We start from the raw sequence: 24,684 nt of genomic DNA on the forward strand, positions 1-24,684 counted from the left end.
CAGAGAGGGAATCTCTGCCCCTCTGCAGCTCCTCGGGGCTCTGCAAGCTGCATCGACGTGGGCTCAGGGGAATGAAGCACAGACAAGGAATACAACTATCCAGAAGCCTAAAAAGAAGGAGCTTTAAAGCCCTCTGTAATTTTTTTAACAGACGATCTGTTTCTGCTCTTATTTTGTAACGTTTCCTGTGGAGTCCTCGCCCCTGTCCAATTTTCTGAGGGTATTTGGAAGCCTGTCGACTCCCGCACAGAAGGCAGGGAGCAGAGCCAGCGCGGTGTCACGGAGGGGTCACTGCTTCCTGGGCTTCCTGTTTATTTTGGGAAGGGGTCACCCGGCCAGCCGGCCGCTCTGCCTGCGCCCCGGGAAGCCCCCGGCCACCACATTCCTGCCCCCCTCGCCCGGGGCTGCAGACAATTGCTGACTGTGGCTCGAAATGCAGAGCACCAAGGCGGGGTGTAAATGGGATAACCCGACATGCCTATTTACTCAGCCTGGGGATAAGGGGCGGAAGCTTTTCCACATCAATTGCCCTTTCTTCTGGTATCTGGAAGTGTCTCTCTGAAGTTTTTCGTTCTCTTCGGAGGGTAGTAACCTCTGAATTTCTCAAGTATTTCCATGATCTTTTCCTCACTGCTTTTTTTCTACTTCTACTTGAAAAAAGGGCATAAAGTCAACTGCGCTGTTAAAAACAGAATTGTCTCCTTTTTTAAAGAAAGCATGCAAATTTTTCTGCAAACTGCCTAGAGCAGAGCCCACCAATGGAGCAGAAGCTGTAGCACACAGGCTCTTGCTCACAGTGTGAGTCCCTGGTAACCAGCCCTGACCAGGCTGTCTAGAGCAAAGCGTTGGAGCAGAATAGCAGCATCTCCATATTTTAGGACATATCCATGAACGAATGGTAAATGATTGTCCTATTGCTGTTTCCTCTTCTAGGCAGGCTCTGCTTAGGTGCCTCACAGCTCTTCAGAGGTTAACACCAACAGCAGCATTCAATGCAGCTGTCTTCAAGGAGTTAATAAAAGGCCCCATGTATGGGAAACAGCAGACACTGAGTAGCTGCTCTAGTCCCTCTCAATCCTCTGGCACATCCTGCCTCACACCGAGCGAGTGCAGTGACCTCTCTCCGGCCTCGGTGGAGTATTTTTGTGCCAGTGGCTCTGTCATCTCCTGCCATCAGCAGTCAGCTCCAGGCTGCAGGGCAGCCGTCAGCACGCCGCTGAGGAGCAGCTCTTGGGGAAGTGTGCTCTCATCCTGCAAGCCCATAAGTGCCCACAGCTTTACATTCATAGTGATGCTCCTGAGAATACAGTTGTAGCTGGTTGTAAACATCTGCAGGATCAGTGGCTTACCATGAGCCTGTCCAAACCCTATTTATGTCAACACGCTGTGCCTGATGACACCCTCTTTGCATCAGTATCTTTTTTTCCCACCCATAGCACTAGATTAAACATTGGCCCAGAGTCACCTGCATCTGACTAAATCCAAAACTTCAAGGACTATTCCCAGACTCTCCTCTCTCAGTTCTGAGAGCAACCTCCATAATTCATTATGAATCAATGAAGGAGAGGTGGTAGCATCCTTCAGAATAATTGCCCTTCCTGTCTTGGCTCTGGCCATTTTGATATTACCCTGCAGGACTTCTGCCACAACAGGAGGATGCAAATAAGAGCTATGGAGGAAGCAGTGAGTATCTGCAGGAGAAGGACGTGAGACAGATCTCAATCAGAAGGGAAAGAAGAATGCCAAGGGCAGAGGTGATCAAGTGAGGAGCACTGGTTTGGACACAGAGGAAGGGCAGGCCCCACGGGGGATAGGTATGTAGGTGAAGTGCAGGCTGGGGGCACCGTTCTGGGACAAGGGTCTGCACGCAATCATTGCTGCCAGTGCAGAGGATAAGTGGGAAAGGATATAAAACCCTGCAGGGAGGAAGAGGAACACAGCAAGATCTCGGTGTGGTTCATGGACAAAAGCAAAAAAAAACACATTGTGAGAAGGAGCATGGTATTCACGTGGGGGTGGCAAACAGAGTTCATCTCAAAGAGCTGCCCCATTACAACCTTTCCTCTCCCCTCCTTCCCTCACCCATGACGCTGGGCACACCAGAACAAGACAAAAGCCTTCCACACTGCACTGGACCCTCATCCATGCCATCATGGTGCTCCTTGGTCAGGGACTGCCCCAGACCTTCACAGCCCTGCACCCCATAAGACATTGTCCAGCTCTCGCTGCTCCTATCTAAAACCTTGGTGTGTTGCAGCAAGGGGCGTTTCACAGAGATCTGGCACAAAGGGATGGCTTCTGTTTCAAAAAAGAGGAAAAAAGAACAAGAGACAAATGCATTATTTGTTCGATTCCTGTGCAGTTACTGCTGTAACAGTCAGCAGCTTTGAGGTATTTTTTTTTTGTGATTTGATACATAAACCACATTTCCTATGTAGCACTGCCACTATTTTTTTATCAGGTTTTTGACATTGAGCTTGGCAACATGATTTTGTTGGGTTTTTTTCCTTTTCCACCAGAATGAATTCAAAGGCAGCAAATGCAGCAAAACCAGAATACTGCTCATCTTGATTTTTCCACGCAGCTAGTTTTCATTAAAAATAAAGGAAAATAAATACAGATCACATTTTCTGTCCTGCAGTTAAAAGCCTGCCACAGCTCAAAGCTTTGCTTTCTTCTTACCCCGCAGCCTCGCTCAGCTAGCACTCCAGCTCTGCTCATGATCTGAAATGCGCAAACACACTGTTTCTTGGCTTTCCACCAGTATATATAAATATATGTAATTTTTTCCTTCGGAGAACCTGGAGGCTAAAGCAAGAGGGCAAGGGAGTACGTGACTAAAACATCCAAACTTCCTCTTTCATAAGCCATCACATGATGAAGTGCAATTACAATTCCTGCCTTGTCCCTGCCAATTGCAGGCGCATTGCCTCACCCGAGAAACCCGGCTTCTTCCCCCGCCCCGTGTGTGTGAGTGTGTGTGTGGAGGCAGCGATCGCTGCAGCCGGCTTGGCGAGGCTCCAGCTTCGAGCTGGAGAAAGAGGGCAGTGGGTGGAAGACGAAAACAAAGATCTGTTTACTTAGCTTGCATGGATAAATCGTCTTTCCAGCCGGGGAGGGGAGGAGGGAAGAGAAACAGCTTTAAAGGACTTTGATGCAATGTGAAAGGAGGGCTGCTCGGGAAAAGCGAGCCGATGTTAACCCTTGGCTCTCCGGGAGCACGTCGGGGCCATGGCAGGGCTGTCCCTTCTTGCTCCTGCCCTCCGGCCCCGGCCCCGGCCGCCGCAGGGCTGAGCCGTGAGGGCTCCTGGGGGAGCTCCCGTGGTGGCAGCCCCGGCCTCCGCAACGACGTGCGGGGCTGGATTGGGGGCCGGGGCTGACTTTTATTTCGCTTATGTACAAGCCGGCGCCTCCAGGGCGCCCAGCGGGCCGTGCAGTTGCAAAGTCACCCAACCTGGCACGGGGGCCGGCGCTGCAGCCAGCGCCAGGACGAGCAGGAGGCCGAGGCAGGGGGAAGCAAGGGTCCCCCGCAGGCCCGGGGCGCACGGGCGGCCGCGACACGCAGTTCCCGGGCCCGGCGGGCGGCGCGGGAGGGAGCGCGGGGCGAGAGGGGCGCGGCTCTGCCCCCGGTGTCCGCCCGGCGCCCCTCGGCAGCCCGGCCGAGCAAGAAGAGCGGAGCGGCGGCGCTGGTGGCGGGGCCAGTCCCGCAGCGCCGTCGGGCGCCCCCAGCCGCGGGGAGGCACTTCCCGGCGGCGGCGACGGACGTCAGAGCTTCCCCAGCCCCGGCCGGCTCCCGCCTCCCGCCCTCTTTCCCTCCCTCCTCCGTAACCTACATAACGCCGTGGGAAGGGCGGCTGGAGCACGGCTGTCGGGGGGAGCAGCCTCCGCCGTGTTCACCCTGCACGGGCAAAGGCGTGCAGCCGACCGTGCGTGCCGGGATGCGCCCGGCGAGGGGCTGCTTCACCTCCCGTGGCACACGAGGAGAGCGAACGCCCTCTCTTGCTCCCTCCGTTGCCCCTACCCTGTGTTTCAGTGAGGGTGCAGGTGGCGGATGAGCGATTCACAGCGTGGAAGGGGGTCGGGGAAACAGGTTTTTCTTTTTTGGGAACGAGACGGCGTGTGCTTAGTCTGTGTGAATTTCGCTAATCTGCATTAGAGAACTGCTGGTTTGTGGTTTAAAAGGACAGGAAATCTAGAACGTCCTATTTCCTGTGCACAAATGACAACAGTTAAGAAAAAAAAAAAAAAAAAAAAAGCTGGGTAATCGTTACATTTTTTTCTAATGGTGCCTCCTGCTACGGCGGGGAGAACAAAGCCGAGCACCGCTCGGCGGGGCGCCGGCCCCTACCCGGAGGTGGCGATGACCGGCCCGGCGGGGGGGACCTCGCAGCTGCGGGGCGCGCCCGGGGCGCCGTGTCCAAGGTCACGGGGCGAGGGACAGGAGGGGGTACATTGCGTCCCGCACTGCGGGAGGCGCCCCGCGCACCGCTGCGCCCACGGGTGGGAGGTTTCAGGCAAAGCCCCTCGGCGGTGAGGGAAATAGTAATATACCCAATAATAATAAAAATAAAATCAGAAAAGCAGGAGGGAGCTGCAGGGCACCCCCGCCCCTCGCCTTGTCCCTCTCCGCTCCCACAGCCCTCCCCGGGGGCAATACGGGGCGGGGGCGCGGCGGCCCCCCGGCGGCAGGAGGAACCCCCGGTGCCGGTGGCGGTGGCGGGGGCGCGGGCAGGGGCCGGGGCTGGGATCGCGGCGGCGGCGGCGGGGCGGGGGCGCCCATCGCGCAGGCGCGGCCGGCACTGTCGAAGAATCGTAGCGGCGGCGCGCAGAGGCGGCGGTGGCGGCTGGAGCCCGGCACGGCACGGCGCCGCCGCCAGCCCCGGCCCCGGCCCCGGCCCCCGTGGCAGTCCCCGCCCCGCCCGCCCCGCCGCGCCGCGCCGGCCCCCGCCGCCCCGCGCCGCCCCGTAGTAGCCAGAGAGCGGGGGAGCCGTGCGGGCGGCAGCGGCCGCAGCCCTGCGCCAGCCGCGCGGCGGAGATGCGCGTCCCCGCCGCCCTGTGAGCGCCGCCGGCGGAGACGGCGACGGGAGCGGCGTTCCCCGCAGCGGCTCTGCCTGCCGGGGCGCCCGCCGCGCCCCGCTCCAGCGCACGGAAGAGGAAGGCGAGGGGGAGGGGGCCCGGCGGACGGTCCCGCTGCGGCCGCGGCTCCCGAGCCTGCCCGTCGGGACTCCGGTGACGAGGGGCGGAGGAGGCAGCGGCCGAAGCCGGAGCGGGGGGCGCTCGCCGCTGCCCCGGGGCCGGGACATGTCGTCGGCGGCGGTGGCGGCTGCTTCCCGCAGGCAGTCGTGCTACCTGTGCGATCTGCCCCGCATGCCCTGGGCCATGATCTGGGACTTCACCGAGCCCGTCTGCCGGGGCTGCGTCAACTACGAGGGCGCCGACCGCGTGGAGTTCGTCATCGACACGGCGCGGCAGCTGAAGCGGGCGCACGGCTGCTTCCCCGAGGGCCGGGCCCCGCCACCGCCCCACGCCAAGCAGCCTCCGCTCTCCGCCAAGGAGCTCCTGGCGCAGCAGCAGCAGCTCGGCCACCCCTCGGCGGCGGAGGCGGCGGCGCGGCCCCCGCCGCAGCCCCTGGAGCGCTACTCGCTGGCGGCCGAGCGGCCGCCGCCCCGCCTGGGCGCCGAGTACGGCGGCGGCCGGCAGGTCAACGGGATCCTGGTGCCCAACGGCTTCCCCAAGCCCGAGGAGCCGCCCGAGCTCAACCGGCAGAGCCCGAACCCGCGGCGGACGCACGCCGTGCCGCCCACCCTAGTGCCGCTGGTGAACGGCGCCGGGCTCCCCGCCGCCATCGGCGGTCTGGGCAGCCGCGCCGCCGCCGCGGCCGCCGCCTCGCTGGCCGCCATCTCCGCCGCGCCCGCCCCCATGGCCGTACCCGTGCCCCAGCAGCCGGCGGCGGCGGCGCAGGCGGCGGCGCAGGCGGCGGGGCAGCCCGGCGAGCTGGGGCACAAGCGCCCCGGCTCCGTCTCCTCCTCCTCCTCCTCGGGTGGCGGTGGCGGCGCGGCGGGGGAGCACGACAGCGGCGCCAAGGAGAAGCGCGGCTCCGCCGAGAGCCTGCCGGCGGCGGCGGCGGCGGAGCTGGCCGCGGAGGGCAAGAGTCGGCCGGGCGCCGAGCAGGAGTGGCTGGCCAAGCCCAAGACAGTGCGGGACACGCTGCTGGCCCTGCACCAGCACGGGAGCCACACCGTGGCCCCCTTCGACAGCAAATTCAAGAAGGAGCCGGGCATGGCGGGCGGCAGGCTGCTGGGCTACGAGACCAACGGCTCCGTGGCCAAGCCAGGTGAGGAGCCGGGGACCGGGGGGCGGCGGGGAGGGGTGGCTCTCCAGGGATATGCGGGGCGGGGGATGCCGGGCGGGTTTGGGCGTGGGGGGCGGCGGCCCGGCCGCTTGGGTGGCCGGGTGCCCGGGGGGTGGCCGGGGCCACTCGTTTCCGCGGTTGCTCGGCGATGCGTTGTGACTGCGCTGCCTTCTTACCCTCCTCCTTCCCCCCTCCTCTGCCTCTGCAGGCGCCCGGGCCGCCCGGAAGAGGAAGCCTTCCCCCGAGCCCGAGGGCGAGGCTGGACCCCCGAAGATCAACGGGGAGGTGCAGCCCTGGCTGCCCACCCCGTCCGAAGGGATGAAGCTGCCGCTGACGGCCACCCCCTTCATGTCGCCCCCGCCGCCCACCGCCTCGCCCCACTCCAACCGGACCACGCCGCCCGAGGCGGCACAGAACGGCCAGTCCCCCATGGCCGCCCTCATTCTGGTGGCGGACAATGCCGGGGGCAACCACGCCTCCAAAGACGCCAACCAGGTCCACTCCACCACGCGGAGGAACAGCAGCAGCCCCCCCTCGCCCTCCGCCATGAACCAAAGAAGGCTGGGCCCCGGCAGGGAGGTGCCGGGCCAGGGGGCCAACGCGGCGGCGGCGGGCGGGCTGGAGCCCGTGCACCCCGCCAGCCTGCCGGACTCGTCCCTCGCCGCCAGCGTCCCGTTGTGTTGTACCCTCTGCCACGAGCGCCTGGAAGACACCCACTTCGTGCAGTGCCCCTCCGTCCCCTCCCATAAGTTCTGCTTCCCCTGCTCCCGGCAGAGCATCAAGCAGCAGGGAGCCAGCGGGGAGGTGTATTGCCCCAGCGGGGAGAAGTGTCCCCTGGTCGGCTCCAACGTCCCCTGGGCCTTCATGCAAGGGGAGATCGCCACCATCCTGGCCGGAGATGTGAAAGTGAAAAAGGAGAGGGACTCGTGACTCGCCTGCGCTCGCTGCCCGACGTCACCTTGAACTCGAACTGCTCGAATTCTGTATATATCTATAAATATATATATATAAATATATATATATATCTCCAAGACAAGGGAAATGTAGACTTCATAAACATGGCTGTATAATTTTGATTTTTTTGAATACATTGTGTTTCTATATTTTTTGAAGACAAAAGGTATGTACTTATTATAAAGGCATTTCTTCTAATTCTTCTCTTTTTTTTTTCTGTTTCGATTTTTCTTTTTTTCCCTTTTGTTATAGCAACTATTTGTTGTGCTTCCCTGGTGACAGTTACTGTTCAATGTAGGCTGTGACTTGCGCTGCTTTTTTTAGAGAGCACTTGGCAAACCAGAAATGCTTCTAGCTGTATTTGTATGCACTTGTTTCTTCTGTTTTTTCTTTTCTTTTCTTTTTTTTTTTTAAATGCCAAATACACTTTCTGACATTGTAAAGATTGCCTTACTGTCTGTGATTCCTTATTCCTGGCCCCTGTCCTGTAGAGCTGGTCGCATGCAGGCTTGGTCTGAGGCAGCTGGGGACAAGAGTGGCTAGCCAAGGCAGGCATGCCCTTTGCCATCCCTCTGGCCAGGCGAGCTTAGGGAGCAGGAGGGCTTTCTCCCAGAAGTGCGTGGCTCGGGTTGCGATGGAAGGTCCTCCAGATCCAGTCGCAAATTGCTCACTGTTTCTCAAGGGAAGTTGCCACCAGAGTAGGATGTGGAGAGGTGTCCAAGAGGCGCTGTTGAGTTAGGGATTTCTGGGTTTGTTTGTTTTTGGTTTGGTGTTTTGTTTTGGTTTTGTTTTTTTTTTTTAAGGCAAAGTTGACCGCAGTTCTCGTGATCAGTTCTAAGATTACAAAACTGCATTTATTCACCAGTTGCATACCATAACATGGAATTTTGATAACGAACTTAGTTACGTGATTGGCGAAGGTGCCAATGTAGCACTGCCATTTCTGAAGGTCTTCAGTGTCACTTGTGGGGCTTTTGTGTCTTTGGACAAAGCTGGGGATGTGGGGAAGAGACTTTATTTTATTTTACTTTAATTTTCAGATAGTGCATATGGATTTTGATTTTGCTTACCAGTCACTTCTAGTGCTGTTGCTATTGTTACTATCGCTGACCCGGTATTTCCAAGTAGTGGCAGGTACGGTGTGGTACAGTGACAGCAGTGACTGAGGCTCTGCCAAATTGCCCGCGGGCATATCAGTGACAGCCCAAATGTGGGTGGAGGAAACCTGTAATTTCCTTATTACGTATGCTTGAAACAAACCTACTGCTATTCTTTGAAAATGAAAATATAAACTGGTTGAAATGAAAGCAATTAGGGCTGCACATAATGGCCCTGGCCCTGCCTTTTAAGCTACTTTGGAGAACTCTTTTGTAAAGCCACTTCTTTTGATCACGCTTCTGCATCACCAAGCAGACTTCTAAAATCAATAAATCATTGGTTACTAGAAATAGTTCAAGTCTAATAGTGATGTTTTTGTGCTGTTTATAGTTCATTGGCAACGCTGCAGCTGTACGAGCCCTTCTGTCGAGGTGTTTATAACTCGGTTATATGCGGTTGTTTCTGAGCAAAAGGGTGGCGAGGTCGTCCCTTCCCAGGGACCAGCTAATAAACACTTCCAGTATCAGAAGAGAAGGAGGAAAAATCTGTTCAGCCAACTATAAAATTGAAGATTTTTGGGTGCTTTTTACTCAACTGTTCTTATTGTGATAATGTTCAAACTGCAATTTAATGCAGAGAAGTTTTTTTTTTTTTGGGGAAGACTTTTTTTTAAAAAGAAAAGAAATGGTCATTATTAGTATTTGAAGATCAGAACTGCACATGCACAGTAATTTTCTATGAAGTGTTTAATGAGCACACCCACTACATTGTGTTCCATATTACAGGTCAATGTAATATTAGATAAGACTTGCATGATAAACAAATTCATTGAGTCAATATTACGCTTTAAAACTTATAGTCAAGATTGGTGTCTTATGTAAACACATTTAGTCAATTTGAAGAAAACGCACATTATATATATATATACCTATATATATACCTATATATAAAAAAATGCCAACTGTAAAGGATTCTTTGGAACCACTATGATCTGTGTAAATGTGTATTTAGGCACTTTATTAAAAAAAATGAAATTTGAGCTGATAGATGGTAACAAGTTCTTCAAAGTTGCTTGGCATAATACCTTACATGGGATGAAGTTCATGTTTTTGATTAAGGCGGTTTCCCTACACTTAAAAAGGAAGCCAAACTGAATTCCAAAGCCTGCCTAAAAGAGCCCCCCCTTTTGTGTCATCAGGTGTCCCAGCTGTGAGCGTGCCGAGGGTGAGAGCTGCTCCTGACAAAGTACACCCTTGTTTTGGGGCAGAGGGATACTGGTGTGAGAGGCCTGTAGGGAAGCTCACCTTCCTCCTCCTCCTCCTCCTGCCAGCCGCTCCGCTCCTGCAGCTCTGGGACTCCTGGAGAGGATGGAAACTCCCCAGCCGGTGATGCCAGGCAGTGGCCCAGAAACAACATAGATGGAAAAGAAATGGCACACGGTGGCTATGCTCACTCAGCTGACTTTGAGCCCCCAGCCAAGTCTGATCTCCACCATAAAACTTCAGAACTGCAAAACAAAACAAACAAAATGAAACAAAAAAAACAAAACAAAAAAAGAATTTTAAAAAAATTTGAGGGTGTTCATACATAGCTCATTTTTCTCACATTGAGTGTTGCATTTTTCTTTTCGTTGCTTTGCTCAGTTTCAATAATATCCCGGTGGATTCTTCCTTTATTACTACTTCCTGGGCTATGAGCTTTTTTCCTTTTTTTTTTCCTATTACTTTGAAGTGCTTTAGCTGCAACAGTGCTACTGTTAATATTCCTTTTTAAACTTTTTAAAAGGTGATACTGTAACTTGTGTAGTATTAAAAGTGTTTTAAAGAAGAATGTGTGATTACTATTTTTTTTTTCCAACCCACTTCCATTACTTCTTTTTTCAAAGATACTTTTTTCTGGCAGATTTTTTAAACTGCACAGTGCTTTTGTTGGTAGCTGCTGAACTGACCTGCTGCCAATTTGGCGTTTTACAGGTTTTTTTTTTTTTTTTTTCCTGACACTAAGCATAAGGAAACTAGGAACTTTAAATACCTACTGCATTTTTTGTATATATAAAAAAAGGAAGAAAGAAAACTTGAAAAAGCTATAGTTGTACAATATTATTATTATTTTTTAAATACTGTCCTGACATTTATTTGTAAACAGCAGTATGGGACAAGAAGAGATGTGTGGAGCTGGTGGGTGCTGCCCTGTGCCTGGGTCCCAGGGGGTGGGAAAGGTGCCACACAAGGGAGGCCTTGACCGCCTTTGCAGTGGCCTCAGGAAACCTGGTATGTTTGGGAGCTCTCTTTTTAGACGTGCTGTAAACCAGGCCATGGCAACCGCGTGTTTTTATGAACTAGCACTTAGGCAAAGGGTATAAATACATTTGAGAGTGCTCTCTAGTGGCTTGTTATGTCAACAGAGCCCCTGGATCCTTTCCTTCTGCACCCGGGCCAAGCCCTGCTTGCCTGCCTGTCCAGCTGGCAGGGTGGTGGCTCTCAGTGGCACAGGATGGGACACTGCTCTGGGGACACCCAGACACCCACCTGCCTGCAGCGGAACACCTGCCCTGCTGGTTGCCCGACTCCATGTGTCCCACTGCCCCCAAAGCAGTATGGGGCACCCCACGCCGACACAGCGTCTCCTCAGGAGGGAGGAGAAAACACGGGACCGTGTGGAAATGAATGGCACCAGGGGTGCTGAGCTGCTTGGAGCCCTGACTCTCCTGCTTCACTCCAACAGGGCTATGTCCAGTCATTAGGCTTGAAAAGGCTCAGCCCTCAGCGTTTCATGTTTCTCCTCCTTGAGCATTTGCATTTAGGTAGCTGCAGCTGCATCTTTTGAAAAATTGAAAAAAGACCACCAAGCTCAACTACCACCTTTTCTCAAGTGGACTCTTGTCTCTACAGATGCCGTAGGTCCAGCCCACTATAAACTACCTCCAGTATATGCTCCCACAGTGAGGCAAATGAAAAAAGGGAAAGGAAAAAGGAAAGGAAAAAGGAAAGGAAAGGAAAGGAAAGGAAAGGAAAGGAAAGGAAAGGAAAGGAAAGGAAAGGAAAGGAAAGGAAAGGAAAGGAAAGGAAAGGAAAGGAAAGGAAAGGAAAGGAAAGGAAAGGAAAGGAAGAGAAAAAGAAAGAAAGAAAAGAAAGAAAGAAAAGAAAGAAAGAAAAAGAAAGAAAAAGAAAGAAAGAAAGAAAGAAAGAAAGAAAGAAAGAAAGAAAGAAAGAAAGAAAGAAAGAAAGAAAGAAAGAAAGAAAGAAAGAAAGAAAGAAAGAAAGAAAGAAAGAAAGAAAGAAAGAAAGAAAGAAAGAAAAAGATATTTTTTTCCCTTGTTAAAACTGAAGATAGGCTTGAGCAGTGTATGGATGCACTTCCTGCAGTGGGTGCACTGCAGCCAGTGGCCCTTGCCATTTGCCAGGCATGGCCATGGAACAGCCCAGCTGCCCTGCCCTGATCCCATGTATGCCAGCAGTATTCCTGAGCCATCCTCCTTCCCCTGCCCTTTGTTCCCAGGAGCAGATGCCTTTCCTCTGCCAGGGCCAAGGTCAGGCAGTGCTAGAAGCAGATGAATGAAGTGCCTGCTTATCCACTTCATCACCCAGAGCTGCAGCTCTGCTTCAGAGGTAACTCTTTCACTGCCTCTGGACAGCCTCTGGAGCATGCCACAGGCTTTGAGCACTAAGTGTGGGGTTCAGCTTCTATGGAGTGGTTCCAAATTCTCATGGAGCTCCCTGAGAGGCTGAACTCTCTCTCTTGGGAAAGCAGGCACACTGACATCTCCCATAGAAAGCTCCCAAGTGCATGTTAGTGCCCCTATGGCTGTCTTGCTGGCTGGCACAGGTACACTGAAGATGGGGTGACAGCTCTGCAGGTATTTTTACACATCACCTAGCTTTGCTTTTCTTTCTGCCACTCCAGAGCTGGTTTTGTAGAGACTGGAATAGAAGAGTGCATCAAGTTGAAAAGCCCTATAAAACAAACTTACAGAGAAACCAGAAGTGCTCATAGAAGCTTCTCGTGGGTGTTACTTCATCTCATCACCTCTGACTCAGCAAACACCACAAGAAACACCCTTGCCCATTAGCTCCCATCTCCAGCAGCACTGGGCCAAGTGTGAGAACATGCCCTGCCTGGCACAGCACCCAGCCATACCCCATCTCGGGGTCCCCTTGCCTGCCCCCCAACCTGCTGCCTCCTGCCCTGGTGGTCCCCAGCTGTGGAGGGCCCCCATTCCATCCTAGGGTGCCCTGTCCAGGGCTGGGGATGCCCTTCTGGATGGGGGGCTGTGGCTTCCCTGAGAAATAAATCCAGGGGAACCTCCAGTTTGGAGGCACCTTGGAGGTGTTCAAGGCCAGGTTAGATGGGGCTCTGAGCAACCAGATCTAGTGGAAAATGTCCCTGCCCGTGGCAGCGGGGTTGAAATGAGATGGTCTTCAATGTCCCCTTTCAACCAAAACCATTCTTTGAGTCTATGATTTTCAGCTGCTGCCTCTGGGAAGGAGGACATTCACTCTTCACTGCAAAAATGCCAAGTCTGCTTTGGCTTTTGCCCTCTTTCACTATAAAACACTTATTTCCCCCACCCACTGCCAGCCCAGAGAAGCCTCACGCTGTTTCCTCCTTTTCTTTTTAGCAACCCTTTAAAACAACCAGGAGATAAGTACCCAGAGATTGAGAGGGTTGTTTGTTCACCAGGTTTCTTCCTTGCAGGGACAGCAAGCCCACCTGTTCCCACATGGCTGGGTGGGAATGGGGCTGCTGGGGGGAGTGTGCAGGTGGGGGGCTTTGGGCATGAGAAAGCAACTGGACCTTCCCCTTCTTCCTCACATGGCTTTGGAGTTTTCTTCCTTCTTTTTGCATCTTTGTGAGCTGAAGGAGGTCTGCATTTTTTGAGGGGGAGGGAGCACAGTTTGAGTAGACACCCTTAATTTTTTTCAACCAGAAATCCAACCATTGTTTTCTGCAATCATTTTCTAATCCTTTTTTATAGGTGTGTCATATTCTCCAACTGTATGTAGAAAGGCACTTACAGATATTAGACAAAAACTGCATAACAGAATGAGTCATTTAATTTTGTTTGTCCAGACTACTTACAAGTTTTGGGGTTTTTTCGTCTACCTTATTCAGGTGCTGCTAAACACTAAGGACAATTAATTTTCTCTTTTTAGATGTCTCATCCCTCAGCTGATAGTTAGAAAAATCTAAAATCAGGGTACTGATGAAAGACTTCAATACAAGCACAGGAAGGTGATGCTGAACACCATGTTTCTCTCACTTCACAAAAACTGGGAAATAAATCAACTTCTGCACACTGACTCATGCCTTTGTAGATCCTACTTCAGAAATTGCAGTGAAGTCAAACCAGCATAAGGATGACTTTTTCCATGACACTTTCATAACTATTCATACTGTAATAATTTTAAAAATCCAAATACTAAGTTCCCAGTGATTTTGTGGTGGTGATTAAATAGGATTCAATCCATATTCCCCATGAGAATACAATTAGGGCAACCTACCCTACAGAAATTACAGTGGGAAGGTCTTATTTTCCTTGCAGAAAGTACCGTGCTGTCTTTATTAACTCTGGGCAACACAACATGTCATGCAGTAATGGCACTGGCTATGGGCTTCCCTGCACCTGGAAAGAAGGGGGCTGGATTGGCCCAGCTGGGGCTTTAACTTGCTCTAATTAGTTCAAAAATTCTGCTTTTCTTGGAGGATACAAGCCATGATAAGCATGTTTAGATGTGCTTTTTAATTAGTATTTTGATGTTTACTTTCATACTGAGAGCTCTTCCATTTGTGTAAGCCCTCTGCTTTGCTTTGGAGAGACAAATAACCTGTGCCCTTAACTGAACCAGCTCCTTTATGCTCTCAATTAATATTTTTATAATCCAAATGGTTGTTTTATCTTACCAGTTCTGCTTCTTTGGGTTATTGTGGCTCTTTGTCCAGACTTCTTTGTCTGACCATGACTTGTGAAGGTGAATGACTGATTTCAGCTCCTTTCCTGCACAACTGGGGTATTTCCTGAAATCTGCTTGTTAATGGGGAGGCTCTCCAGCTTGTAAGACTTTCTGGGAATGGTGGTGCACTGTGGGTGGTTAGTCATTTGGCCTCTGACCACCCCTCTGGGAGGACTCACAGCGAGGGCTCTGGGGGTTTTGTGTGTCCTGGCTCTGGTGGAAGGTGTGAGCCAGCCATGCTGCTTCCCAGTTATCTTCCGAGCAGGAACATTTTGAATTGCAGGGGCAGCGAGTGTTTCTTTACCCTGTGTCACAAAAGTTTCCTGACATTTAGTGTTTTGGGGTGGATCCCTTCCTTTTCTGTGAAGAGTGCCAATTTCAGTGGTGCTTTTGATGGATAACAGTCCATGAAGAGCTGGAACAACGCCAGTAAATGTGGTTTGTGTAGGAAAGCTTCCGGGTTCCCGTTTTAGCTGCTCCTCGGCTGCAGAGGGGCAGGAGCACCAGCCCTGCCCACCTCCCTTTTTCCCTTCCCCTGCTGCCAGGGGCACCTTCCTGGTGGGAGAGCCTTGAGAGGTGCCTGCAGGGGAAGGGCTGCCCAGGGGGGCTGGGTCTCATCTGTACTGACCCTTCTCACTGTTTGAGCTCCCTCCAAGGAGCTCTAAAGACATGTTGTGCCCATTTCTTCCTGACTGTGATGGTGCATTCACCCCTGTTCCTCTGGAGCACTTTGTGGTCGAAGGGATTCCTATCAGGCCTTGGGCTCTGTATAAAGAGTTGGCCAGTGAAGCATCCCTTAATTGTACCAGGAGCTCTTGCATGGCCAGGGTGGTGAAAAGAGCAGGAATAATCAGTCATTCCCTGTCAGCCTTGGAACTTTCCTTACCTGAATTGTAGCCAGTGTGGAATGCTGTCATTATTACTGGACTTTAGAAAATTCTAGTAATTACTGACCCAGATTGTGTCCAGGATGGAAAACTGTTGATTACTGAAGCCAGTCATCTCACAACCCTATGAACAGCAGTCCAGTGTAAGGCCCTTGGAGCTCATCTGGACTCCAGCAGACTGCCACCAGTATCTCACTGAGAGGGACGCCTTGTGGAGCTCACAGATCCTCAAGTCTGCAAAGTTCTGAGGACCATCAAGGAAAGCTGACAACAGGACCTGGGCTGAAACCCTGCACTCCTTAAGGCTCAACCCTTGGCTGTTGAGAGATGCCAAGATACTTGAAGTGAGTGTTTCATTGAACTCACGGTAAATAGAAAGGGTGGCTCTTTACTGTCACCTGCTTGAAAAGGGACAAAATGGAATAGGAACATCTTGTAATCCTCAAGTTCACTGAAATACTCACCAGGGAGAGGCTGGTGAAGGCAGCCTGAATTTGATCCCTCTTGTTTAGCTGATACATGGCATGCTCCTCCAGGTGCCCTTCCTCCCATCACAGCTCAGTAACCAAGTTTTGGGCTTTGTCATGGTACCCATAATTGTATGAATCAGGGTCCAAATTGCTGTCAGGCAAGAGTGGTTTAAGGAAATGGTAAGCATTAGTTAGGAAATGGTGTCATCTGGGCTTCATTTGCTTTTAAAATGGGGTTAAGAAAGGCAAATTAAGGTGAATTTCCTTGCCAAGGAAAAAGCAAAGCTCATCTCTTAGGAGCTGAATTGCTGACCCTTAGTTTAAAAAACAAAACAGAAAAAGCAAGCAAAGTTTTTCTTTTGGAATCTGTTCTTCTAATTCTAAACTGGATTCCATCCTGCCAACAGCTCTGTCATTGACTTCATCAGCTCCATGGGAGCATTCCAATGAGTAAAGTTTCACCAGAAATGTGAGAAGAATCAGGACTTAAATGTAAATTATGAGTTATGACACAGACAATTTTGCTTCAATTATTTATAAGAAATCATTTCGTTATAAATAGGTTTTTCAGTTAAATGTATTGCTAGCATTACCTTGTTACTTATCCATAATTAATTAAATCATTGCAGATTTCTATGTTATTATAATTTCCATAAACTATAAATAATTCAGAAGAAATGTTGGTTCTTTTCAGGGAACTTGGTATGTTCAGATAAGGCAGAAGAGCAATCTGGACCTGAGCAGAGCAAAATTGCTCCATCCTCAACTTTTTCACAACCATGTCTTCAGAAAAACCGGGAAGGAAAGGGGCAGGGGGCAGCAAATGATTGGCCAAATAAAATGCTGGGTCCTGTCCCCAGCTTTGCAGGGCTTTTGCCTCCATGCTGGGCATGTCCTTACTACTTTTCAGAATAATCTCAAGGAAGGGCATAATTGAAGGAGTGAAGGACTTCATACACTGGACTGGCTTTACTCCACAGCATTTGTTTCCCTTCAAGTAAAAGTGTTTTTTGTTGTCACTGCAAGTTTAATTAGTCTTTTGAAAAACAAGCAGGAAATGTTGAAAAATTCACACTTAAACTAACTTTAGAAATGTTTTTCAAGTTAATTTACCTGGGAAATACAATACTTGTTCATGAATAACAAGAGAAAAACATCATGTTTCCAAGCAGAATCTCACAAGTATTTTAAGACTTTGCTCATTGGTGCTGGCATCTCACTGTTTTATAATAAATAGGAAAGGCTGGGAGAACTTCTTGAAGCCATTTATTACTGTTGCTGTCTCCTTAGCTGTGTCTTAATGGGAGTTGTGTGAGTTCTTTGATGCAAACAATGTCAGGATCCGGGGTGGGGGCAGCTGGACTCCACTACTGGGGTGTGCTCTGTTATCCTCAAGCCCACTGGAGACCTGGTGAAGGCAGGAGCTGGGGCAAGCATAGCTGGGTCAGGCACATGGAAGTTACGATAGGAATTGCATCAAAGTAAAGGAAAATAATAAGCCAGAGAACTGAGCTGGAGTAGTGAGCTTCATTCGAATCATTGGATATGCTCTCCAAGAGGTTTTCTGTCAGCTGGCATGTCTGTGCTGCATGTGTGCATTGGCATCTAAGGAAACCATGGGGATAGAGGCTAACCTTGTTACAGCTGGCTGGAGTGGAGCTGTGCTGGATGAGGGAGTCCTGTGGCTGGTCTTAATATCATTTTCCTACTGGGTAGGGAAGCACCAAAGGGCCATGCAGGGCCAAGGCAGCGCATTTTGGCACACACTGGGCAGGGGAGAATTGCAAGGGCATAGCACCACCTCCATCAGCAGACACCACGAGTGCATGGAAAAGGCCTTTTCAGAGAGAGGAGGTCTGAGAAATGTCCTGCATGCAGAGAGGTGAGTGGCATCCCTGCACCCCGGGAAGCACAGGCTCCTGCCAGTACTTCCTTCCTCCCTCACTCAAAGTTAATGGAGGAAAAGATGGAGCTGAGAGGAAAGAGCTCATGGATTGGAGCCTGTCAGGCAACAGGAGTTGTTGTAGGAGGTGGTTATGGTGCCCCAGCACTGGCTTGGCCACACAATAGGTGCAGCTGTGTGCCACATGTCTGGCATGCAGCTGTCTGACTTTCCTTTGGCTGTAGTCACCCAGGGCACCCCAGCATGCAGGTTTCTTGCAGATACATGTTTAATGGAGCTACCCTTGGTTGTTGCCAGGACAGGGAGATTTGTTGGATGTGATCCTCTGCAGGAGGCAGTTGAATGCTGGTGACATCTCCTCTTCTGTCCCCTTCCTAGTGCTCAGATCTGGGTTCACTCTTCATCTCCAGAGCTATTAAACACAGCCACCCCATGGGACAGCTGGTCCCTAACGCCTGTGGGATAAGCAGCAGCTCAGCAAGCCCCACACTGGCCTCCTTTCCCGCTAGCTGAAGTGGCTGCACATGTACAGCAGCACAGCAGAGATGGGCACCTGGCCTTGGGGAGTTAGGAAGAGCTCTGTTCAGTCGTGCAGGAGGAGGCAGGGGCCTCCTGATGAAAGACCACGGGTTCGATGTTGTTCTTGTTCTGGAGAGTTCCCCAACCATGTAGAGAGTGGCACAGGGGATGGAGCTGCAATATGATGCCTCTCCAACTGAGTGCAGCCTGGAGAGTTAAGCTTATAGTAGCAGCTGGGGCCATTAACTCTCTAATCTCCTCCTTTTCATTACAGCAGAGTCTCTGAGCTTTGTATTACACCATTTGCCTGTGGCAGTATCCTGAAGAGATGAGACTCTACCGAGATTAATAAAAAGGAAATGATTTGTTTGAAAGTTAGTGGCTTAGACATATGGAGTTTTGTGCAGAGGCACATCACTGCCCACTGCAATGGGCACAGGAGACCTGCTGTGACACCCAGTGCTCCTATGGGCGCAGCATGCTGTGGCTGCTCGCCTTCTCCCTGCTCCAGCTTCCCTGGGGAAGGCAAACTCTGCCTGACTTTCTGGTATAGCCATGACCTGCCCTGGATTGGGCTTTTTTGGCTGCTGGGTGCTATCAAGTTTTCCAGGTAGCTGCTTGCTGTGAGGGGGCTGCCTTCTATGGGGCAGGGACTATGGGCCCCGGGGCAGGGGCTCCCCCTGCTGCAGTGCCCCAGTTTTCAGGGCAGCTGGTGGGTGGCCAGAGCTGCAGTCAGCTCTGATCCTTCACTCTTTTTCTTTGCTACAAAAAAGGATGCTCTTCATCTATCAGGCAAGGGGCCTGCTAGTGTGGGGCCCTGTTTCCCACATACCCCCAGCCTTGCCAGAACCCCACTCATGCCCATGGGCCAGCCACAATTGTCCCAGGCTGAGCAAAGCTCCAAAGGTGGCACTTGCCTATAGTCCTCGTTGTGCTTGCACTACTGCTGGTGCTGCTGGCACGTCAGAGGCAGCCTGGCCCGGTGGAGAGCTGTGTGTGTGTGTGCATGAGCAGTGGCACAAGAGAAATAAGTGGTGCCAAAGTGAGGCCGGGCAGGGAGAGACTGCTGTCTAAGCAGCAGTGCGAGGTAGGGCTGGTTTCAGAGCCTGCAAAACTTCCCTGTGTTTCTTCTTCCATCACCAACCCGTCATCACAGAGAATCTCTTGTAGAGGTGTGGACTCAGCATGTCCCCTGCCTGCTGGAGTTCAGAGGGGATCCCCAGCAGAGCCAGCTTGCTTTCCCTTCACCCTCCTTTTGTGTGATCTTCCATCCCATTTTTTTTTCCCCTTTAAAGAAGATGGGAAAAACTGGGTTTAGAGGTCAATAACCCTGCTATGTCTGTACAGAGGCTGGTCAGCAAGGGGGGGTGGAAACAGTCTCCCCCCCTGCCCTAGGGAGCCCTGGTTCGCCTCCAGGAATGGCATTGCAGGCAGGAGTAAGCGAACGAGAAGAAATTGTCCTGACTTAGCAAGAGGTCATGCAGAAAGATCCGTGCTGGCAGACGAGACAGTGTGCTAAAGATAACTGTTTGACAAACTATATTTACTCTCCCTTTCTGGGAGGACTTACAGGGGATTTGGAGCATTGTGCTAATATAAGCCATCCAGTGCCTGCGGTGGAGGAAGCGCCTACTCCGGGCTTCTTTGCGCTTGTGTCTTTACAAGCCTTGAGAGGGGACGCTGCTGAAAATAGCCTTGTCTCCTAATTGTATTCTTGGGAATGCTCATCAGCAGGCTTGTTCTTCCCACCAGCAGCAACTGGGCAGCAATACTGTGTGATCAAATGCAGCTGCTTCCCTCCCCACCACCACCATTTCCCCTGCCAGCAGCACTAGTTGTCCCTGCCCATGTTCCTTGCTAACTGGCATGGAAGGTGACCCACTTTGGAGGTTCTCAGAGCCAGGGAAAATCCCATTGTCCAAGTTTTCTGGATTTTCTGGGATACCTCTGGACTGCAGCTGGCTCTCTGCCTTCCAGAACATCCCACCTAAAGAAAGGCACTGGGCGGTAGTGCTGGACAAAGGGACAAAAGAGAGAATCCTTCTAAACAGCCATGACTTTTTCAGCTGATACTCAGTAAGCTTTCCATCACACAGGAAAAGAGGCACTTGAGATTCTGAGTATGCAGTAACCATGACAAATACAGAAGTACAAAAACAGCTCTAGGCAGCTAGAAAGAACAATACCGAACAAACAAATTAGCCATCTGTACCATCTCTAGCTCCTGAAAGTAAACATAAACACAGACCCACACTGGAAAGGGCTGTACTAATAGTAAATTAATTAGCTCCACCAGCCCTTGGAGGCAGCAGGGGGTGAGGGGCAGGGACCGGAGGAGCAGGTTTCTCCCTGCCTCCCTTCAGGTTGGGTCTCTGGGCACCAGAAAAACTCTCCTGAGGCTTGGGGAGTAAGGATCGGATCACCAGGGTGCTCCAACTGTGAGTGACAGCAGGAGTGACACTGTGGAAAATCTTCACCCTGGGGGGAGGGGAAGAGAATGTCCAGCATTCATATTTCAGAGACTTCCTTTCCCAAGCCCCAGCCAGTGAGGGTCTTGTGATCCTTCCTCTCTCCTCTTCTTCAGGCGCAGCAGGGTGTTGGGAAGTTTATAAATACAAGCAACTGTTTGCTCTAATCCAGCTTTGGCCATAGGGATAAGTAGTACACCAGGCTCCTCTTTCCTTACTCCCAATTTATCCCTGATTGACTTGCCCATCCTGTGGCTACCATTCATAATACTCAGCTTTCTTCGTTTCTTACCGATGTCTCCTTATATGCCAAACACCCACAGAGAACTGCCTTAAAAAAAACCATCTTGAGATGCAGAGGCACCAGAGTGGTGTGGGGCGGCTGGGGGAATCAGTGCAGCCCTTTGGGGAGCTCTATGCTCTCTGTTCTGCATGATGGGTGTGTTATTCCAGAGAGGAGTGAGGAGCAATGGGATTTGGTAATAAGCTACCTCTCTATTGTGGGAGCCTGAACTCTGCAGTGTGAAGACCAAGACCTGTAAAGGATATGTTCTCAAGAAAGGGAGCCAAATGCTTAGTGCTGCAAACCAGAGCTGTGCTCCTCACAGCACCTCAGAGGTTAGTGTGCAGTGCTGCATCCCACCGGCTGGGAAAGGACAGTGATAGGACCTGTCTCCATGGACACTTCTCATGGGTCTGCTGACTGGCTTCCACTGCTGAGTCCCCTAGGCTGTCCCCAGCTCCTGTGACAGGTGCAAGGGCTGTGTGTGAACTGCATTGCTCACCTCAGGGGATATGAAGATGAGAAGCTATGCAAGGCATGCTTGCAAAGTCACATTGCCATCTCATTGCTGGTGAACTCTGCAGCAAAAGGAATTTGCTGTTACTGTAAAGTTCTGCACTAGCTGTGCTTAATCACATCTCTTTGGGGAGGGCACAAGCGAGTGAAACTTGAGTTGGGGGCACAGATTAGTAGAGCAATGCAGACTGGAGGAGAAAACAAACACACCCATGAAAGGGTGGCCTAAAATCTGTCACTGTCAGAGAAAGAGCAACAGCCGCATCTGTCTAATAGCACATACCATTGGGGTAGGAACTCTTTACTGGTGCATGACCTTCAAGTCATTGCCAGGAATAGATTTTGGCTCAGATTTCAACCCTAAGTAAAGCATCATCTCCTGTCATGATTTGGAAGCTGAGGCATTTCTGTTTCCAGAAACAAACAAAGCTCACAGGAGGCAGCCCGATGGCCCTGGCGGCTGCAGAGCCCAGCATGGCAGCACCTCCGGAAACAGCCGGGCTCTGCACTTTGGGAATGATGCAGGGCAAAGGGACTCAATGGGCTCCATTTCCCCTGCTCTTGTCTGTGTACCTTGTGCCAGTGCACTGTCTAGCCCTCACTGAAGCTGATAATGCAGCTGCATCTTTGCTCCTGGTATGTAAGAAAAATGTTTTCAGTTCATTCAAAGGACTGAGTATTTTTAACAGTGCAGTTCGGTTTTTGTCCCAGGCTCTTGCTGGTGGTTTTCATGCCAGAGCTGTGTTTCTTTCCAAAGATTCCAAAACCCAACAGCTGAAGGGAAGTGAAGTTTTTGAAGGGAGGAAGGCTTCCCTTCAATTTAGCAGAGATGCACAATGGGACCCAGGGGCCAAAGGGCCTTCTATTTTCCATGGCAGCTGCTACCTACAAACCAAATTAATCAAGTCTCCCACTTTGACACCCTCTAACTCATTTTGTGATGGTGGCTGAGATACACGGAGTGCTTTGCACTAAATGGAAACAGCAGCCCAGTGAGTGGAGAGCAGTCGGGGGGTGAGGGGACACAAACCTCCTTCCAGGTGCCCTGCTAGCCAGGTTGCAGCCACCAGCCCACCCTGGGTATTGCTGGGCACTGCTTCCTTCCTGCTTCTGAGATGGCACTTTTGGAAGAAAACAAAAGCACATCCTGTTCTGGAAGTAAGAGAAGGTCCCTGCTCCCAGCAGGGGTCTCAACAGCACTTAGAAATGGGGTCCTGGCTCCCGTACCTCAGCAAGCTCAGGTCTGAATTCACTTCCTCAGGGACCTAGCAGCCCACAGTGGGCTGCAATGACAAGGTCATGGCCACACACACTTGTTCTCCTCCAGTGATCTTCATATGTGGGGGCAGACAGCATGGGTGTGTGGCTGAGAGAGGGAAGGGAAACAGCACATGAAGGCCTCTGCACATTCTGCCTCTCACAGCCCAAAACTTCCCAAACCAGCCTCAGGAAGAAAATGTTTTGCTAAACATCACCTGAAATGAGAGGTTTCAGTTCAGTGAAAAGCCATGTGTGATACACACCCAGAAACTGGGGAACTAAAATGAGAACCAGGATGAGCTCTGGAGAGGCGACTACTGCTTTTACCTCTGGTACTTAAACCACTATACCTTCAGGAGCATTTTCTGTGCTTGTTTGAAATGTCACTTCAGCAGCCTCTGAGGAGAATTCACACCTTTTGTTGGTAGCTGTGTCTGCTCACTCTGCCTAGCAAACTCCAAGTGGCGGGGGACACTGCTCACCCCAGAGATAGGCAGCCTTTCAGAAACAGAGGAGCAGCGAATACTTAGAGGGACTGTTTAACTTTCTAAAGCCTGGTGCCATTAGTTGGTTTCACCCAGGTGAGGCACATACTGCTGCTGCATAGACCCACCATTGCAGCACTTCACAGATTCACAGAATTGTTTGGGTTGGAAGGGATGTCTGGTCCATCATCTAGTCCAGCTCTCCTGTCACGGCAGTGTCACCTCGAGCAGGTCACACAGGAATGCATCCAGGTGGGTTTTGAATGTCTCCAGACAAGAAGACTCCACGACCTCCCTGGGCAGCCTGTTGCAGTGCTCTGCCACCCTCTACATAAAGAAGTTCTCCTGCATGTTGAGGTGGAGCTTCTTGTGTTTCAGTTTATGGCCATTGCTCCTTGCCCTGTCACTGGGCATCACTGAAAAGAGTTTGGCACCTTCCTTTTGATACCCGCCTGTGAGATATTTATATGCATTAATGAGGTCCCCCCTCAGCCTTCTCCACTCCAGACCAAAGAGGTCCAGCTCCCACAGTCCCACCTCAAAAGAGTGATGCTCCAGACCCCTCATTATCTTTGGTCCTCTGCTGGATCTTCTCCAGGTCCTCCTTGTCTTTCTTGTACTTGCCTTGGCTAGTCAGGTGCAGCAAGGAAAGGCATTTAGGAAATGATCAGGACAGACAGGAGAGGTTTTGAATTCACCGTGCGCCGCTATAAATGGGCATGAGCTGAGTGACGGAAGTCCTCATAAAAGCCCAGTGCTGCTGGATGTAAGCATGCTTCTTCCAAGTTGCTAAGAGAAAGCTGGGCAAGGAAAGCCTAGTTGTGCCTGGTCATCCTGTCATTTTCCAGTGGAAGTGGTGGTGGTCATGGATGCTGTTATCTGCAGCTGTGTTTCCTGCTGGCATTAGGATGCTTAGTGAATCCTGGGATCTAATTTTCTTCCAGCAGGTAACAGATGACCATGTAGGTGAAATCCAGCTTAAATGGAGCTGGGAAGATGCTCTGTAGGAGGAGCCTGTGGTTGGCAGGAGATACAGTGACACTTTAAGTCCCTAAGGAAGTGGTCAAAGCTGACAGAGCACCAGCCTGGCATAGCTAAAGGAAAGAAAGGCCTTCAAGGGTTTACATCTAACATCCTACACAGACACACTAATGACTGTGGTGCTTTTAATCCTTCTGAAAAAAGCTGATGCACCTGAAATTCCCTGAGCTACTGGAGTAGAAAACCTAATGCTGCTCCTGGTGCTGCAGGGGAGCCTGCTCCTGGGCCTTTTTGAAGGCTGAAATCCACATCAGCCACCCGCTTTAAGTGGCCTGAAGGAGCTTTCTTGTGTGCATGGTAGCTGCCAAACAGAGAGGGCTCAGTTCATTGCCACATCCAACAGAAGCCCTGCAAACCCAGGATGGTTTTGCAGATGGAAAGTCCTGATGGTTAATGCTCTCCCCTAATTCCTGCCCAGTCATAGTCCATATCTGTACTTTTGGATGAAGATGAGCTGTGTATTTGAGGATTTTCAAACCTTGTATCTCCTGCATTCA

At 51.4% G+C, this 24,684-nt stretch overlaps 1 protein-coding gene across 1 annotated transcript; it reads left to right on the forward strand.

Annotated features, from left to right (window-relative positions):
* Positions 1–5,153: 5,153 nt before the first annotated feature.
* IRF2BP2 (interferon regulatory factor 2 binding protein 2) lies at positions 5,154–10,432 on the forward strand. The gene is made up of 2 exons (XM_084202813.1): positions 5,154–6,334; positions 6,561–10,432. Exons 1-2 carry the CDS (start codon positions 5,302–5,304, stop codon positions 7,280–7,282), a joined length of 1,755 nt encoding a protein of 584 aa, XP_084058939.1. The 5' UTR covers positions 5,154–5,301; the 3' UTR covers positions 7,283–10,432.
* Positions 10,433–24,684: the final 14,252 nt, after the last annotated feature.

This window comes from Fringilla coelebs, assembly GCF_963513975.1.
Source record: "Fringilla coelebs genome assembly, chromosome: 3".
NCBI classification, from domain to species: Eukaryota; Metazoa; Chordata; class Aves; order Passeriformes; family Fringillidae; genus Fringilla; species Fringilla coelebs.

Excerpts from the sequence above, each read along its gene's own strand:
- IRF2BP2 (XM_084202813.1), top strand. The coding sequence starts at position 5,302 with ATGTCGTCGGCGGCGGTGGCGGCTGCTTCCCGCAGGCAGTCGTGCTAC. Across the intron at positions 6,335-6,560 it reads CGGCTCCGTGGCCAAGCCAG|GCGCCCGGGCCGCCCGGAAG; the intron begins GTGAGGAGCCGG and ends CTGCCTCTGCAG.